Here is a 17,732-nt window from a genome sequence, read left to right on the forward strand (position 1 = left end):
AGCTGCCACCATCTTGCTGGAGCCTAAAATTTTTTTGCCCCAACAAAATGGCGCCAGGACATGTGCAGTAGCATCTATTGGCAAGTGATGCTCTCAGTCTGCACAAGCACTGCCCACCAGTGGGCGAGGCTTGCAGATAGATGCTACTGTACATAGGTAAAAAAAATAAAATTCAAAGCCAACAATATAAACTGCTTTATTTAAAATAGGAGGCAGTTCATTGAGGGATAAATGACCTGTTAGTTAAGCCACATTCATGAAGATGAGGTCAGAGAGCACCAAATAAATCCCCGCCCCAAAGCACGAGCATATCATTAACTGAAAACTACAAACACAGATTAAACGGCAACCACAAGACAGATTTCATCAACCCAGGTATCATTTTAATCAGTATAACAGCGCCAATGTATATATACAGTGGGTGTGGAAAGTATTCAGACCCCTTTAAAGTTTTTCACTCTGTTTCATTGCAGCCATTTGGTCAACTCAAAAAAGTACATTTTTTTCCCTTTAATGTACACTCTTCACCCCATCTTGACTGAATAAAACCAGAAATGTAGAAATGTTTGCAAATTTTATTAAAAAAGAAAAACTGAAATATCACCTGGTCATAAGTATTCAGACCCTTTGCTCGGTATTGAGTAGAAGCACCCTTTTGAGCTAGTACAGCCATAAGTCATCTTGGGAATGATGCCACAAGTTTTTCACACCTGGATTTGGGGATCCTCTGCCATTCCTCCTTGCAGATCCTCTCCAGTTCCGTCAGGCTGGATGGTTAACGTTGGTGGACAGCCATTTTCAGGTCTCTCCAGAGATGCTCAATTGGGTTTATGTCAGGGCTCTGGCTGGGCCAGACAAGAGTGGTCAGAGTTGTTCTGAAGCCACTCCTTTGTTATTTTAGTCAAGATGGGGTGCAGTGTACATTAATGAGGAAAAAATAACTTTTTTAAATTTACCAAATGGCTGCACTGAAACGAAGAGTGAAAAATTTAAAGGGGTCTGAATACTTTCCATACCCACTGTAGGTTATTGTGCAAAATGCTGCTGGCAGGTTCACTTTAAATATCTAATCACAACTAAATGGAAAGACCCTAACCTTCCCAATATACCAGAAATAATAGAATTTCGATACACAACATATTTGAATACAATATTGCAATAAGGAATAAACAAACTTAACAGATATTTGTCAAGATGGAGCTTACGGATTAATAAGTTTACTCCAAAACTAAGTATAAATGATTCCATTGATTAAAACTAATTAAACTGGTTTAATGTTAATGTATAATCATATTTTCTTATGCTGATGGCTTCAAATTATGTAAATTGTTTCCTGCATTTCCCCATATCTTCAATCATATTTTTTTCTCCTACGTTTCCCCAGTCTTACCTTATATATTTCCTTACTATAATATAAATCAACAAAAATATTTGAAAACAATACTGTTCCCTAACGGAGAGTTACAGCATGCCAATAATACTAATTCCAGGCGGTTTGTCAGCTCTTACGTGGTGCCAGTAGGCAGCTTATTGATTCCCTGCATGTTATACGCACGTGTGAACATTCACTTAGTAGTTCATGTGTATTAATGACATTCTTTTTGTTGTTTGCGAGCATTATAGATTATACCTGGTGCTCGAAATTGGTAAACATAAGTGGCCTAATGTGTTTCTTGAAAGTATTTAAAAGGGTAATTTCTTCTCCAAAATGCATCAAAAGTGCTTTTATGTGAAGTTTTGTGCGCTCCTCTTGCAGATGTGAAGATGACTATGTGAAGGATTATAGAGACAAGGATTACAGAGATAAAGATTTTGATCTAGAGCGACGTCCAAGGGAAAAGGAGAAACTGCGATATCATGAAGATGATCGTCGTAAGCAGAGAGATCGATATGAGAAAGAGCGAAGTTTCCGAAGACGTGATGATGACTTCAGGAGAGAACGAGAAGTAGTAAGAGAGAGAGTAAGGAAGCAGGATTTTAGCGACTCTCAGTCGACCGCTGATAAAACTGAACGTCCATCACGAGAAGAAAAAAAAGAAGATATGGCCAAAAGAGATCGAATAAGAAACAAGGTGGGACTGGTGGACTTGTTTCTCATTAGTGGGTGGGAAGGACAAGATTTGTGCAGAAACTATACAGCAGCGTCATTCGTTGCTTGTGGATTATCCTCTTTAAAGGGAATCTGCTTTTTGCAATGTAATCTGAGAGCAGGAAGATGTCGGGGCAGAGAACCGGATTCCAGTTATGTTTCAGCTTGCTAGGCTGCTTGCTGTCAATCACTGTTTTATAGGCTGCAGATCTACCACTTCTCTGGATACTGAGTTCTTTGTAGCCTCTCCCACACAACTGATATGAAAATGTGTGTGTGTGTGTGTATACACTGTGCATAGGCAGAAAGCTGTTAATCGTGGGGAGTGCTACACAGAGCAGGACTATATGACACAACATGACTAGTCCTATAGTGATAATCTCCTGATGATAAAACACTGATCTTATTGAACAGCAACACGCCGTCTAGTAAATGACACATCACCAGAATTAGCATATATGCCCTTACATCATGCTGTTCTTAGGTTACATAGCTAATATCTGCTGACAGATTACCTTTAACCATTGCGATCATATTTTTTATGTATTGCAATATTATGTATTATTAATAATAAATATTTATTATTATTATTGTATTTATTTTTTTAAAGGATCGCCCAGCAATGCAGTTATATCAACCCGGGACGAGAAGCAGGAGCAGATTAACACAGTGTGATGAGAGTCCAGCCAAATCCAGCGATCAGACCACTGAGAAGAAGCAGGAAAGTGAAACCAATGATACACGAATAGGCGAGTAAGGAGCTGGAAGACTTGGAGTGTCCTGCCCGTTGTGACAACCAAAGAAAAAAAAAAACTCTGCAATCCAGAAGTGCCTTCACAGAGAAGGAATCAGGAACAGGCAGGAACAGTGTGTGGAGGAGAGGCATAGAGGCGCCTGTGAGGTGTGCATTTTGCAGAGTTTGGCTCAGGATCCATAATGGGATCAGATGGCAACCTGCTGGTGGAAAGTTTAGTATATTGTGCTGTAGTGGTAATGGTGTGAGAACAGAGAGGGAAAATCTCAAGTTTACAATCTCTTGTCTTGTGGCCTTAATGAAACCTGAGTCCTCCATTCCGGTATTGGCAGAGGTCTATGACAGAACAGTATTTTTCATTGTTCGGCTCGGTGTTATATGGGCTGTTTCCATAAAGCTTGTCCTGTTTTTCAGTTTTGCTGTGTAAGCGTTAATACAGATTTAGCTTTTTATTCCTTTCTCTTACATTGGATATTCTGGAGACCAGAATGATCGCTGCTGTAAAATACTGACAAGACTCAGAAAAATGCTGTAGTTTTTGGTTTCCCTAATTATTTTCATACTGGAGATCTTTATTACTTGCAAAGAGAGAGGTCTGCTTTGGCGTATTCACAGGCACGTGGCAGCTTATTTTATCACGCCAGGATCATATAAAGTGTTAACTATCTATCTTAAATGTTACCTATATAATTTCTTAATGTTTTTTCTAGGAAAAATAAAAAAGATTTTGAATCTAAAACTTTGCTTTATTCATTTTTCCTTTCTGCAGTGCACAAGAATGTAACATGGTAAATTGCATCAGGCAGAATAATTTTAGATATAAAACTGTAAAGCTTCATCACCCACTATTCTTAGCAGGTTGTAATCTCTCAGGATTTAAAAATGATATACCATAGGAAGATTTCTTTAACCCCTTCACCCCCAAGGGTGGTTTGCACGTTCATGACCGGGCCAATTTTTACAATTCTGACCACTGTCCCTTTATGAGGTCATAACTCTGGAACGCTTCCATGGATCCCGGTGATTCTGACATTGTTTTCCCGTGACATATTGTACTTCATGGTAGTGGTAAAACTTCATTCAAATAACTTGCGTTTATTTGTGAAAAAAACGGAAATTTGGCAAAAATTTTGAAAATTTCGCAATTTTCCAACTTTGAATTTTTATGCCCTTAAATCACAGAGATACGGCACACAAAAAACTTGATAACTAACATTTCCCACATGTTTACTTTACATCAGCACAATTTTGGAACCAAAATTTTTTTTCGTTAGGAAGTTATAAGGGTTAAAAGTTGACCAGCGATTTCTCATTTTTACAACACCATTTTATTTTTAGGACCACATCACATTTGAAGCCACTTTGAGGGGTCTATATGATAGAAAATACCCAAAAGTGACACCATTCTAAAAACTGCACCCCTTAAGGTGCTCAAAACCACATTCAAGAAGTTTATTAACCCTTTAGGTGCGTCACAGGAATTTTTTTGAATATTTAAAAAAAAAATGAACATCTAACTTTTTTTCACAAAAAAAATACTTCAGGTTCAATTTTTTTTATTTTACCAAGGGTAACAGGAGAAATTGGACTGCAAAAGTTATTGTGCAATTTGTCCTGAGTACGCTGATACCTGATTTGTGGGGGGGAACGACTGTTTCGGCGCATGGCAGAGCTCAGAATGGAAGGAGCGCCGTTTGACTTTTTCAATGCAAAATTGGCTGGAATTCAGATCGGACGCCATGTCACGTTTGGAGAGTCCCTGATGTACCTAAACAGTGGAAACCCCCTACAAGTGACCCCATTTTGGAAACTAGACCCCCCCAAGGAACTTATCTAGATATGTGGTGAGAACTTTGAACCCACAAGGACTTTACAGAAGTTTATAACGTACAGCGGTACAATTAAAAAATCATATTTTACCCTTCGCCACGACAGCACCCACTGGAGGTATCGGATCCGCCCCATTTGGAACAGGAAACCCTACAGGAAAGATAAAAGGGGGCGGTCCGCCTTTTCTCCTCAGTTTTGGTTTCCTGTTCCAAACGGAGCCACGATATCCTTCAGGAAGGATTACCTGGGCCAGGCATGCCGCCTGTGCAGTCTCCATGGGAACGGCAGGGGCTGCGGTCCGGAGGCAGCGTCGGGGGAGATTCCGCTAGATGGCTCCCCCCTTGTCTGGTGAACGAAGGGTGATGACGGGTCCGGGGAGGGCCGCCCCGTCTCAACCAGGAGAGCGCCGGTAGGCACCGGGACGCACCGCTACTTGGAGAAGAAGAAGAAGAAGAAGAAGAAGAACAACCGGGGCGGGATGGCTGAGAGCGCGTCGGGGCATGCGCGCGGTGATCCCAGGGAGGAGGAGCAACTGCCGGGGGGACGACAGGAAGGGGAAAAAAAAAAAAAAAGGGGCAGATTATTTAAACAGCGGTGCAGCTGAGCGGCGATGCAGCAATGTCGTCCCCAACGGAAGCACACGCTCCAGCGGGGGATTCTGCAGGAGGTAGCTCCACCAGGGACCGCAACACCGGCCGCAGGAGAATCAGGGCCTTGGACGGGATCTCAGCCATCTGATCCGGTAATATAAGGCTTCACTGGGTGAGTGTGCAAAGTATATACTCTGCCTACTAAGCTGAAAGAAAAGGAGAGCGTTCCTGGTAATACCGGCAATTAAGGCCCTAATAAAAAGGGAATGGGAAAAACATGACCAAAGAAGTTTTCTCCCATCAGCCTCAAAAAGAAAGTATCCATTTAGCGATGAGGAGCTATTAAAATGGACCAAAGTGCCAAAAGTGGATGCCGTTATATCCTCTACCTCGAGACAATCGGCTATTCCAGTAGAGGACGCAGGCTTGTTGGCAGACCCGTTAGACCGCAAGGCAGAATCATCGTTGAAGAGATCTTGGGAATCTACCACGGGTATTTTTAAGCCAGCGGTAGCCAGCACATGCACCACTAGATCTATGCTCGTGTGGTTGGATCAGCTGGATCAACAAATCAAGCAAAAGGTGTCCAGAGAAAAATTACGGGCCGCTATCCCATTAATTAGAGGGGCAGCTGCCTTTATGGCTGATGCGTCAGCGGACACTCTACGGCTGGCAGCAAGATCAGCAGCTCTGGTGAACAACGCCAGAAGGGCGTTGTGGATGAAGAGCTGGAACGGGGACGCGCAATCAAAGGCTAAGATTTGTGCAACCCCGTGTGAGGGTGAGTTTCTCTTCGGGAAATCCCTAGACGAGATACTCGCCAAAGCAAAGGAGAGGAAGAAGGCGTTCCCTGACTCTTCTATCCCTTTCTATAGGAGAACCTTTAAGAGGCGACCGTTTGGAAGAAGGAGGCAAACGGAAAGATCAAATAGATGGGCTGCAAAAGAAGAGAAACAAAAGGGTACCATGTTCAGGGGACGAAGGGAAAATAGAAATTAAAAAATCAGACCCACCTGTAGGGGGTAGATTACGGTTCTTTTATCCAAAATGGGAACAAATATCCTCAAACCCATGGATTTTGAGTATTATTAAAGAAGGAATGAAAATAGAATTCCTTCAAAACCCTTATGATTTCTTTATCCTAACCCGCCGTAACTCTATGGCCCAACAAAAGGCCCTCGAAGAAGAAATTCGGAGCCTACTATGCAAGGGGGTTTTAGTAGAGGTCCCAGAGGGACAGGAAGGTAGAGGCTTCTACTCTCCCTTATTTTTAATTTCCAAACCAGATGGTACGTTTAGAACAATTATTAATTTAAGGAAGCTTAATACGTTTATAAAAAATTATAAGTTTAAGATGGAATCAATCAGATCCACCATAAAGCTTCTCTTTCCAAATTGTGTGATGGCGGGAATTGACTTAAAAGATGCTTACTATCATCTTCCTATCCATAATAGATACCAAAAATATCTAAGGGTCGCAGTGGTGTTCGATGGCAAGGTCCGTCATTTTCAATACACAGCCATGCCTTTCGGCCTCTCAACAGCGCCAAGAATCTTCACCAAGGTGATGGCAGAGGTGATGGCCTATGTTCGTCAAAAAGATACTTTAATCGTACCTTACTTAGACGACTTCCTAATAATCGGGAACTTGGATACCCAATGTACCGAAAGAGTGGCTGATGCAATCTCATCTTTGCAGGACCTAGGCTGGATCATCAATATACAGAAGTCCAGGCTCGTTCCGCAATCCCTCCAGATGTTTTTGGGGTTCCAATTGAACTCCATAACCCAGAAATGTCTACTTCCTCAGGTAAAGATTACACTAACAAAAGAGAAAGTAGAGGCAGCCATAGATAGACCACGCATGTCTCTGAGAGGGGCAATGTCGCTATTGGGGTCGCTAGATTCCTGTGCCCCTGCAGTCCGGTGGGCCCATTATCATGTCCGCACACTTCAGCATCAGATCCTCCAGGAGGAGAGGCGACATGGTGGTCACCTCGAGAGCAAGATAACTCTAACGCAGGAGGTCTTGACTTCTCTGGAATGGTGGTTAGATGATGACCATCTATCCTCAGGAGTCCCATGGGTCATAGTACCATCTGGTATCCTAACCACCGACGCTAGCCCCCAAGGCTGGGGAGCCCATATGGGGGATAGCTTTTGTCAAGGAAGATGGAATAGAGAGGAAAGAGAATACTCGTCTAATTTAAAAGAACTGACAGCAGTATACTATGCTCTACATCATTTCCTTCCACAGCTCCAACAGAAACATGTCAGGATCCTGTCGGACAACACCACCACAGTGGCCTACATAAACAGACAAGGAGGTACTCGATCAGAGACTGATGTCTTCTGCGGCAAGAATCTTAGGCTTAGCCGAAAGCAATTTGTTGTCCCTCTCAGCTCTTCATATCAGAGGAGAGGACAACCAAGAAGCAGATTTCTTAAGCCGACACACACTTCGGCAAGGGGAGTGGTGCCTCAATCACCAAATCTTCCAGAACATAGTAGCTCTATGGGGGCATCCTCAAGTGGACCTCTTCGCCACAAGGGAAAACAGACAAACAAAGACCTTTGCTTCCCTGTCTCCAGCAGATCACCCAGACATACTGGATGCCCTCCAGGCCTCATGGAGATTCAAGCTGGCATACGCCTTCCCTCCATTGATTCTCCTGCCACAAGTGATTCGGAAAATCAGAGAGGAAAAGGCGAGAGTAATCCTGATAGCACCTTTCTGGCCCAAGAGACCGTGGTTCTCGTGGCTACGAATTATGTCAGTGACAGATCCTTGGGTTCTCCCCTCAAACCCCAACCTACTCTCCCAAGGCCCTTTCTTCCACCCTCAAGTGGACAACTTACACTTGACGGCGTGGAACTTGAAAGGCACCTATTAAGATCAAGAGGGTTTTCGCAATCATTAATTACTACCCTCCTGCAGAGCAGGAAGCAGTCCACAACCCAAATTTATAAAAGAATATGGAAGAAATTCCTACAGTTTCATACAGCAGAAGTCCCGATAGTTCCTATCTTAGAGTTCCTACAAAAAGGGAAGGAATTGGGCTTGTCAGTAAACACACTGAAAGTACAGGTGTCTGTGTTGGGGGCGCTGTATGGCCATAATATAGCAGGGAATAAGTGGATATCACGATTCATTATGGCATGTGAAAGAATAATTCCGGTTCACATACCCACAATCCCTACATGGGACTTAAACTTGGTGTTAGACGCCCTGACAAGAACCTTTTGAACCGATAGATACGATATCCCTTAAATATTTATCATTTAAGACGGCCCTCTTGGTAGCAATGACATCCGCTAGGAGAGTGGGTGATATCCAGGCCCTGTCCATAGATCCACCCTTTTTGCAGGTATATCGGGATAGATTAATATTAAAGCCAGACCCCTCATACCTGCCTAAGGTATCAACAAAGTACCATAGGTCTCAGGAGATACTCCTCCCAACCTTCTTTGAAGATCCCTCCACTCCGGAAGAGCAGAAATTCCACACTTTGGACGTCAGAAGAACTGTCCTAAAGTATATTGAAAGGTCCGAGAGCTGGAGGCAGTGTAGGGCTCTCTTCATTTCTTTTCAGGGCCATAAAAAAGGGTATGGAGTCACAAAGAGCACCATTTCCCGATGGATCAGGGATGCCATTCGTTTAGCCTACTCGGCAAAAAATGAAGAACCTCCGGGAAACATCAGAGCACATTCCACCAGAGCAATGGCGGCCTCCTGGGCGGAGAGGGGAGACGTTCCAATTGAAACCATATGTAAGGCGGCAATTTGGTCATCCCCTTCTACCTTCTATAGACACTATAGACTTGACCTTTCGTCTACTTCTGACCTAAGCTTTGGCAGGACTGTCCTTGGCACGGTGGTCCCACCCAGGTGATGGTCTCTGGAATCTCTCCAGTGGGTGCTGTCGTGGCGAAGGGTAAAAAGCCGGATTACTTACCGGTAATGCTCTTTTAATGAGTCCACGACAGCACCCGCTCACTTCCCTCCCTGCTAGAAATATCAATATTAAAAGTATATCTGCTAAAGTTGGATAAGTAAAGTTATAAGTACAAGACATTGCCTAATCCTTGGCGGTCCTCCTGGTACTCTGAAATGCAAAACTGAGGAGGAAAGGCGGACCGCCCCCTTTTATCTTTCCTGTAGGGTTTCCTGTTCCAAATGGGGCGGATCCGATACCTCCAGTGGGTGCTGTCGTGGACTCATTAAAAGAGCATTACAGGGAAGTAATCCGGCTTTTTTTCCACAAAAATGATCTTTTCACCCCAATTTTTATTTTCCCAAGGGTAACAGGACCCTAAAAGTTATTGTGCAATTTGTCCTGAGTACGCTGATACCCCACATGTGGGGGTAAACCACTATTTGCGCGCATGGCAGAGCTTGGAAGGGAAGCAGCCACATTTGACGTTTTTGGCTGGAATTGAGATCAGACGCCATGTCGCGATTGGAAAACCCCTGATGTACCAAAACAGTGGAAACCCCCCACAAATGACACCATTTTGGAAACTAGACCCCCTAAGGAACTTATCTAGATGTGTGGTGAGAACTTTGAACCCCCAAGGGCTTCACAGAAGTTTATAACATACAGCCGTACAATTAAAAAAATATTTTTTCCACAAAAATGATCTTTTCACCCTCAATTGTTATTTTTCCAAGGGTAACAGGACCCTAAAAGTTATTGTGCAATTTGTCCTGAGTGCGCTGATACCCCACATGTGGGGGTAAACCACTATTTGGGAGCATGGCAGAGTTCGGAAGGAAAGCAGCGCCATTTGACGTTTTTGGCTGGAATTGAGATCGGACACCATGTCGCGATTGGAAAACCCCTGATGTACCAAAACAGTGGAAACCCCCCACAAATGACACCATTTTGGAAACTAGACCCCCTAAGGAACTTATCTAGATGTGTGGTGAGAACTTTGAACCCCCAAGGGCTTCACAGAAGTTTATAACATAAAGCCGTACAATTAAAAAATCATATTTTTTCCACAAAAATGATCTTTTCACCCTCAATTCTTATTTTTCCAAGGGTAACAGCACCCTAAAAGTTATTGTGCAATTTGTCCTGAGTACGCTGATACCCCACATGTGGGGGTAAACCACTATTTGGGCGCATGGCAGAGCTCGGAAGGGAAGCAGCGCCATTTGATGTTTTTGGCTGGAATTGAGATCGGACACCATGTCGCGATTGGAAAACCCCTGATGTACCTAAACAGTGGAAACCCCCCACAAACGACACCATTTTGTAAACTAGACCCCCCAAGGAACTTATCTAGATGTGTGGTGAGCACTTTGAACCCCCCAGTGCTTCACAGAAGTTTATAACGCCCGGGCGTGAAAATAAAAAATTCGTATTTTTTCCACAAACATGATCTTTTAGTCACCATTTTTTTTATTTTCCCAAGGGTAACAGGAGAAACTGGACCTCAAAAGTTGTTGTCCAATTTGTCCTGAGTATGCTGATACCCCATATGTGGGAGAAAACTACTGTATGGGCACACGTCGGGGCTCGGAAGGGAAGTAGTGACGTTTTGGAATGCAGACATTGATGGAATGGTCTGCGGGTGTCATGTTGCCTTTGGAGAGCCCCTAATGTACCTAAACAGTGGAAACCCCCCACAAATGACCCCATTTTGAAAACTAGACCCCCTAAGGAACTTATCTAGATGTGAGGTGAGCACTTTGAACCCCCAAGTGCTTCACAGAAGTTTATAACGCTCGGACGTGAAAATAAAAAAATCATTTTTTTCCACAAAAATGATATTTTTGCCCCCAATTTTTTATTTTCCTAAGGGTAACAGGAGAAATTGGACCCCAAAAATTATTTTGCAATTTGTCCTGAGTAGGCTGATACCCTACATGTGGGGGTAAAACACTGTTTGGGCGCATGGCAGAGCTTGGAAGGGAAGGAGCACCATTTGACTTTTTCAACTCAGAATTGGCTGCAATTGAGATCAGAAGCAATGTTGAATTTGGAGAGCCCGTGATGTGCCCAAACAGTGGAAACCCCCAATTCTAACTCCAACCCGAACCTCAACACACCCCTAACCCTAATCTCAGCCCTAACCCTAGCCCTAACCCTAGCCCTAACCCTAATGGAAAAATGGAAATAAATACATTTTTTTTTTTTTAATTATTTTTCCCTAACTAAGGGGGTGATAGCGGGGGGTTTGATTTACTATTTATGGCGGTTTTTATGTTTGGCAGCTGTCGCACGCTAAAAGACGCTTTTTATTGTAAAAATAGTTTTTGCATCACCACATATTGAGAGCTATAATTTTGCCGTATTTTGACCCACCGAGTCATGTGAGGTCTTATTTTTTGCGGGACGAGTTGACGTTTTTATTGGTACCATTTTCGGGCACGTGACATTTTTTGATCGCTTTTTATTCCGATTTTTGGGATGCAGAATGAACAAAAACCAGCGTTTCATGAATTTCTTTTGGGGGTACGTTTACACCGTTCCGCGTGTGGTAAAATTGATAAAGCGGTTTTATTCTTCGGGTCAGTACGGTTACAGCGATACCTCATTTAGGTCGTTTTTTTATGTTTTGTCGGTTTTATGCAATGAAAACTATTTTATATAAAAAATAATTATTTTTGCATTGCTTTTTTCTGCAAGCTATAACTTTTTTATTTTTTCGCTGATGATGCTGTGTGGTGGCTCGTTTTTGGCGGGACAAGATGACGTTTTCAGCGGTACCATGGATATTTATATGCGTCTTTTTGATCACGCGTTATTACACTTTTTGTTTGGCGGTATGATAATAAATCATTATTTTTTGCTTCGTTTTTTATTTTTTAAGGGGTTCGCTAAAGGGGTTAACTAATGGGACAGTTTTATAGGGTGGGTCGTTACGGACGCGGCGATACCTAATGTGTACTTTTATTGTTTTTTTTTTTTTATTTCCAAAAAATGGATTTATTTGGGGGGAATATTTTTTTTTTTTTTTTTAATTATTTTAACACTTTTTTTTTTTTAACTTTATTAAATAGTCCCAGGTGGGACATCACTGTCCTGTGACAGATCGCTGATCTGTCACATCACAGATCACTGTGACAGATCAGCAATCTGTCACAGGCATTGAAGAAGACTTCCTCTTGCCTGCGCTTTGCAGGCACTGAGGAAGCCAGCTTCCTGAAGGCCCCCGTCGCCATCTTGGATTCGGGGGCCTGCAGGAAAGGAGCCCCCCGCAGCAGCGCTGCACATTGCGCTGCCGTGGGGGGCTCAGGGAAGCACGGAGGGAGCCCCCTCCCTGCCGATGCTTCCCTTTAACCCCCGGTACACCGCGATCGTGTTTGATCGCGGTGTGCAAGGGGTTAACGTGTTGGGGGCGGTCCGTGACCGCCCCTGACACATTGTGCCGGGTGTCAGCTGTGATAATCAGCTGACACCCGGCCGCGATCAGCGGCGCTCGCCACGTGGGCGCCGCTGATCGCGGTAGACGTACTATCCCGTCCATGGGCATAGGGGCCCGGGTCCCATGGACGGGATAGTACGTCTGATGTCAGAAAGGGGTTAAAACAAACTAACCACTGAGGGCGTCCTACCTCATCCCAAATATCACATGTGGCTTAACGGGAACCTGTCACCTGTTTTGGCCACTATAAGATGCGGCCACTGCATTTCAGGGCTTATCTACAGCATTCTATAATGCTGTAGATAATCCCCTAGTCCAACCTGAAAGATAAGGAAAAAAAAGGCGGTCCGGTCCGATGGGTGTCGCAGGTCCAGATCCGGCACCTCACATCTTCCTGCAATGCCGCCCTCCTGTTGCTTCATCGCTTCCCGGCATCGCACTCTTGCACAGGCGTACTTATCTGCCTTGGTGAGGGCAGAGCAAAATCCTGCAAAGTGCAGGCACTGGGCTTCTCTGACCTTTCCCAGCGCCTGCGCACTGCAGTAATTTTCTCTTCCCTCAATAGGGCAGATAAGTACGCCTGCGCAGGAGCGTGATGCTGGGAAGCGATGAAGCAACAGGAGGGCGGCATCACAAGAAGATGGGAGGTGACAGACCTGGACCTGCAACACCCATCGGACCAGACCGCCCTTATTTTTCTTATCTTTCATTTCGGATCGAGGGCTTATCTACAGCATTATAGAATGCTATAGATAAGCCCTGAAAGGCAGTGGCCGTATCTTATATTGGCCAAAACTGCTGACAGGTTCCCTTTAAACGCCATCTTGTGTATCATCACCATGGCAATGTATATTATATGATAACGTCTGGTATTCTTAGCAGATAATTTCCCACATATTAAATGGTTATTCATAACCTTCTTGCCAAGAGACCTCATATCCATCCCTGAACGTTGGTATAAATCGTTTCCGTCTCTTTACCTGTGTGTGGCTAGTGGTGTGCATCATATCCAAATGTGGCAACACCCTCATGTATTCAAAGGATCTCATTGGAGATTTGAATCCCTACAACGTCCTGTCCTGGGGCGAAGTCAAAGTAACGCTTAACAGGCACACATCACCATATGTCCAAGATCACCATGGAGAGCTGGCTCCCATCAGCGTCACATCCGGGGGCAGGGCCAGAGCGCCGCTCCATTTTCATGTCCAAATCGTCCGGAGACACCTCTATTGCATGCCAGAGATATAAACGGCTGAGGAGAAAAAATAGCACAAAACAGGGACTTTTCCGTTCGTAATTACTAAAAATGATATCAATATATGCTGACCTGATCCTATGTTGTATGGCTGCCGCAGATCCATTAGTGATTGCACCAGAGAAATATGTAACAAATGGAAGATTTGTGGTCTGTATACGTGCTGCCAGGTAATGAAGAAACATCAAATGGCGGAGACAATGCAAAAAAAAGGTACTTTTTTTATTTCTCTACGCGTTTCAAAGTGTAGCCCACTTCTTCAGGAAACAAAAGCCATGTGCATATACAGGGTTCACAAAGGTTTATATAGAGGGACTTCTTAGGGAAAATAAAAAACTAACACAAATGACAGTGTGATGTATCAGAGTTCATAGGGTAGACACATGATGCGGTTCAAGTGAGTAAAAAAAAATAAAATGTGTAAGAATGAATGATCGGCTAGACATATAGAAATGGAGGTAATTAAAAACATGGCATATCATTATTATTATTATTTATTGTTATAGCGCCATTTATTCCATGGCGCTTTACATGTGAGGGGGGTATACATAAAAACAAGTACAATAATCTTAAACAATACAAGTCATAACTGGTACAGGAGGAGAGAGGACCCTGCCCGCGAGGGCTCACAATCTTCAAGGGATGGGTGATAATACAGTAGGCGAGGGTAGAGCTGGTCGTGCAGCGGTTTGGTCGATCGGTGGTTACTGCAGGTTATAGGCTTGTCGGAAGAGGTGGGTCTTCAGGCTCTTTTTGAAGGTTTCGATGGTAGGTGAGAGTCTGATATGTTGTGGTAGAGAGTTCCAGAGTAGGGGATATATCATAAAATATATCACGTCCACAGGAGAATTATTCCCGAAGATTTTGTTGATTGCAACACAAGCTTTGCAATCTGTTTATTGGAATTTGAATGGAAATTGCAATACATAGGTCGTACAACCCAGGCCATACATAATAGGATGAATGGACATAGGCATAACATCAGCAATGGAATCACATGGAACCACATCGTCTTTCAAGACACTTTTCACCTGAACATAATAAGGATCATACTAAGTTGAAATTAACGGTATTAGGACATGTATCAGAGGACACACCAAACACACTACAAAGACTCATCGTTAGGGAGTCCTATTGGATCTTCAAACGTTGTACACTCAAACCAGGGGTTAAAATGAGTGTATAGATAACACTAAGGGACCATTGTGAATATACATCAGGATGTTTTTCTTGTCTCCTTTTAAGGGGCAAAAATACAATTTGTCAATTTTAATGTAAACTATTATGTTTGGTGTATAATAATGTATTAGTTTTCTAGCTGGGACAGGTCCAAAACGCATAGCAAGTCATCCTTCCAGTGGTTTTCCGTCTATTAACTCCTCGGCAGCGCTATTTCAACCACCCTCCATTTGACAAAAGGTCAAATGGAGTTTCCCATCTTTATAATTGTATTGGATCTGTGAAAAACACATGACCTATGGAGTGTATTGTGTATTTGATCCGTTATTATGCACCCATTGACTTATAATGGGGGAATCTGATTTGCAGTAGCACCAAATGCGATTTAATACACGCAGATCATTGGTTCATTTGTAAAAACGTTCACGTGAACTCTCCCATTGACTTACATTGGGAAGTGTGCTTTCTTTATGCCATCAGTTTTGCACATAGACATGTAATATGTTTGAACAAGCCCTTGGTTGCTGTAAGTTCTCAGGCAGGTTCACAGAGTTACCAGAAGTAAAAAAAAACAAACAATCCTACTGACCTAACTATAAATTATCCACAAATCCTCTAAGACCACATTCACATTGCGATATTTGATGAGTACTTGTGAGCCAAAACCAGAAGTGGAGCAGAGAAAAGAATAAGGCTGGAGTCACACTCAACGTATAAAAAAAAAGATCCGATTTTCTCGGCCGAGAATCGCAGGAGTGTTCTCCGTATGTAATCCGTTTGCAATGCAATGATGCGATTTCCTCGCATCTAGTATCCGTGTGACATCCGTATGCAATGCGATTCTAACATGAGCTATTACATACAGCCGTTCTCTGTGATTGACACATCATTTTCAAAGGAAATATTCTTCAAAACACACTAGATAGATTAAAAGCCGGCAAATGATCTGCCATGTACAGTATAATTACAGAGTGACAGGTTAGAGTAGAATAGATATATACACGTAGAATAGGTGTGTATAAAGGGTAGGAAAAAAATATTTTTTTTTTCAGCTCACCCATTCAGAGGATCCTCTATGGCAACGTGTATATTTCAGAGCAGTCTGCTGGAAAACAAGACGGTAGGCATGGGCATCACAGCGTGATTAATCCTTGTAAAACGCTCTTCTGTGCAGTCCTCAGTAGGGAAACCAGTTATTCTGCAGACCCTGGAGTTGTCCCCTCAGTGTAGAGATGGTCTCCTGGCTGCTTGTAACCCAGCGTAGCTTGGTTGGGATTACCGTATTCCTGAGAGATGGAAGGAAATGCTCCATGCAACGTCGTCCAGCTTTGCTCATTATTTGCCTTGTTCTGAAGAAAACCTATGGGTCCACACCCAGCACATGGAGCTGCCCAGGCAGGAATATGGAATAATAAATGGTGGATCCAGCGCTCGAAAAAGCAAGTGCTTCTTTATTGTAAAATTTCATGATGATCCATGAGTAAGCTCTATGCCGAAATGTGTAGGATCATCTATGCTACATGCGGCTAACTAATGTTATCTCTGGCCGTCTGCACGCTTGAATTTTTTAAAATGTGTTCAAAATAACAAAAGATTTCTGAAATTTTGAAATAAAAAAACACTCGCTTTTTTGAGCGCTGGATCCACCATTTTTTAGTGTATATACAGGGTGGGCCATTTATAAGGTTAGACCTGGGTGGGTCATTTATATGGATACACCTAAATAAAATGGGAATGGTTGGTATTATCAACTTCCTGTTTGTGGCACATTAGTATATGGGAGGGGGGAAACTTTTCAAGATGGGTGGGGACCATGGTGGCCATTTTGAAATCGAAATCTGCCCACCCAGGTGTATCCATATAAATGGCCGACCCTGTATATATATCTTATATATACTTACCTTGTAATGTCTTTACATCCTGTTCCGTCCAGATGTGTCCGGATCCCAGAATTCCAAGTGGCGGAAGTTCACCGACCGCCATATTGGGACACCCAAGCGATGGGTGTCTCAATATGGAAACTGCTGGTGGTACCAACCTATTGCGCGGTACTACCAGCGGAACACCGTCACACCCCACACACACACACTCTGTATAAGCTGTACGCAGCTTCTTGTGCGGTACCACAAGAGTGTGGATAGGTGGGTGAGCAAATGGGAGGGAGAGACTCTCAACGCTGCAAAGCCTGCCCCCATCGTGACATTACCACCCTCCCGATGCGATAACATCAAGCCTCCATCTAGTATATATATGTCTTTATAATTCATAGCCAATTAGAAGAATAGCCGGTAGCCGGTAATTCATTTGTTGGCTTTTGTAAAATCACAGCAGGAGCCAACAGGATAGGAGAGATGGATTACATACAGTAAATACATATAGAATAGGTAGATATATACATGTCAGTAACAAATACAATTAGTATAGTGTGTGTGCAAAATTCTGGACATGTATTTAATGAATAAAAGATTGTGTGGGGTCCCCCTATAATTAATAGCCAGCAATGGCTACGCAGACCGCTGAGGGCTGATGTTAATAGCCTAAGAAGGGACCATGGATCCTGGTCCCCCATCGCTAAAACATCAGCTCTCAGCCACCCTAGAAAAGGCGCCTCTCTAAGAGGCGCCAATTCTGGCACATAGCCTTTCTCTTCCCACTGCC

General features: G+C 43.3%; 1 protein-coding gene across 1 annotated transcript in view; it reads left to right on the forward strand.

Annotated features, from left to right (window-relative positions):
• Positions 1-3,582, forward strand: part of UPF3B (UPF3B regulator of nonsense mediated mRNA decay) — a 38,576-nt gene extending 34,994 nt beyond the window's left edge. Inside the window, exons 9-10 of the mRNA XM_073560949.1 lie at positions 1,757-2,072; positions 2,700-3,582. Of these exons, the coding sequence (XP_073417050.1) occupies positions 1,757-2,072; positions 2,700-2,846 (463 nt within the window). The 3' untranslated portion in view covers positions 2,847-3,582. The remainder of the gene's footprint in view (positions 1-1,756; positions 2,073-2,699) is intronic.
• The last annotated feature ends 14,150 nt before the right edge of the window (positions 3,583-17,732 follow it).

Source organism: Dendrobates tinctorius, unplaced genomic scaffold, assembly GCF_039654945.1.
Source record: "Dendrobates tinctorius isolate UK_male_01 unplaced genomic scaffold, ASM3965494v1 ptg000309l, whole genome shotgun sequence".
Taxonomy (NCBI): domain Eukaryota; kingdom Metazoa; phylum Chordata; class Amphibia; order Anura; family Dendrobatidae; genus Dendrobates; species Dendrobates tinctorius.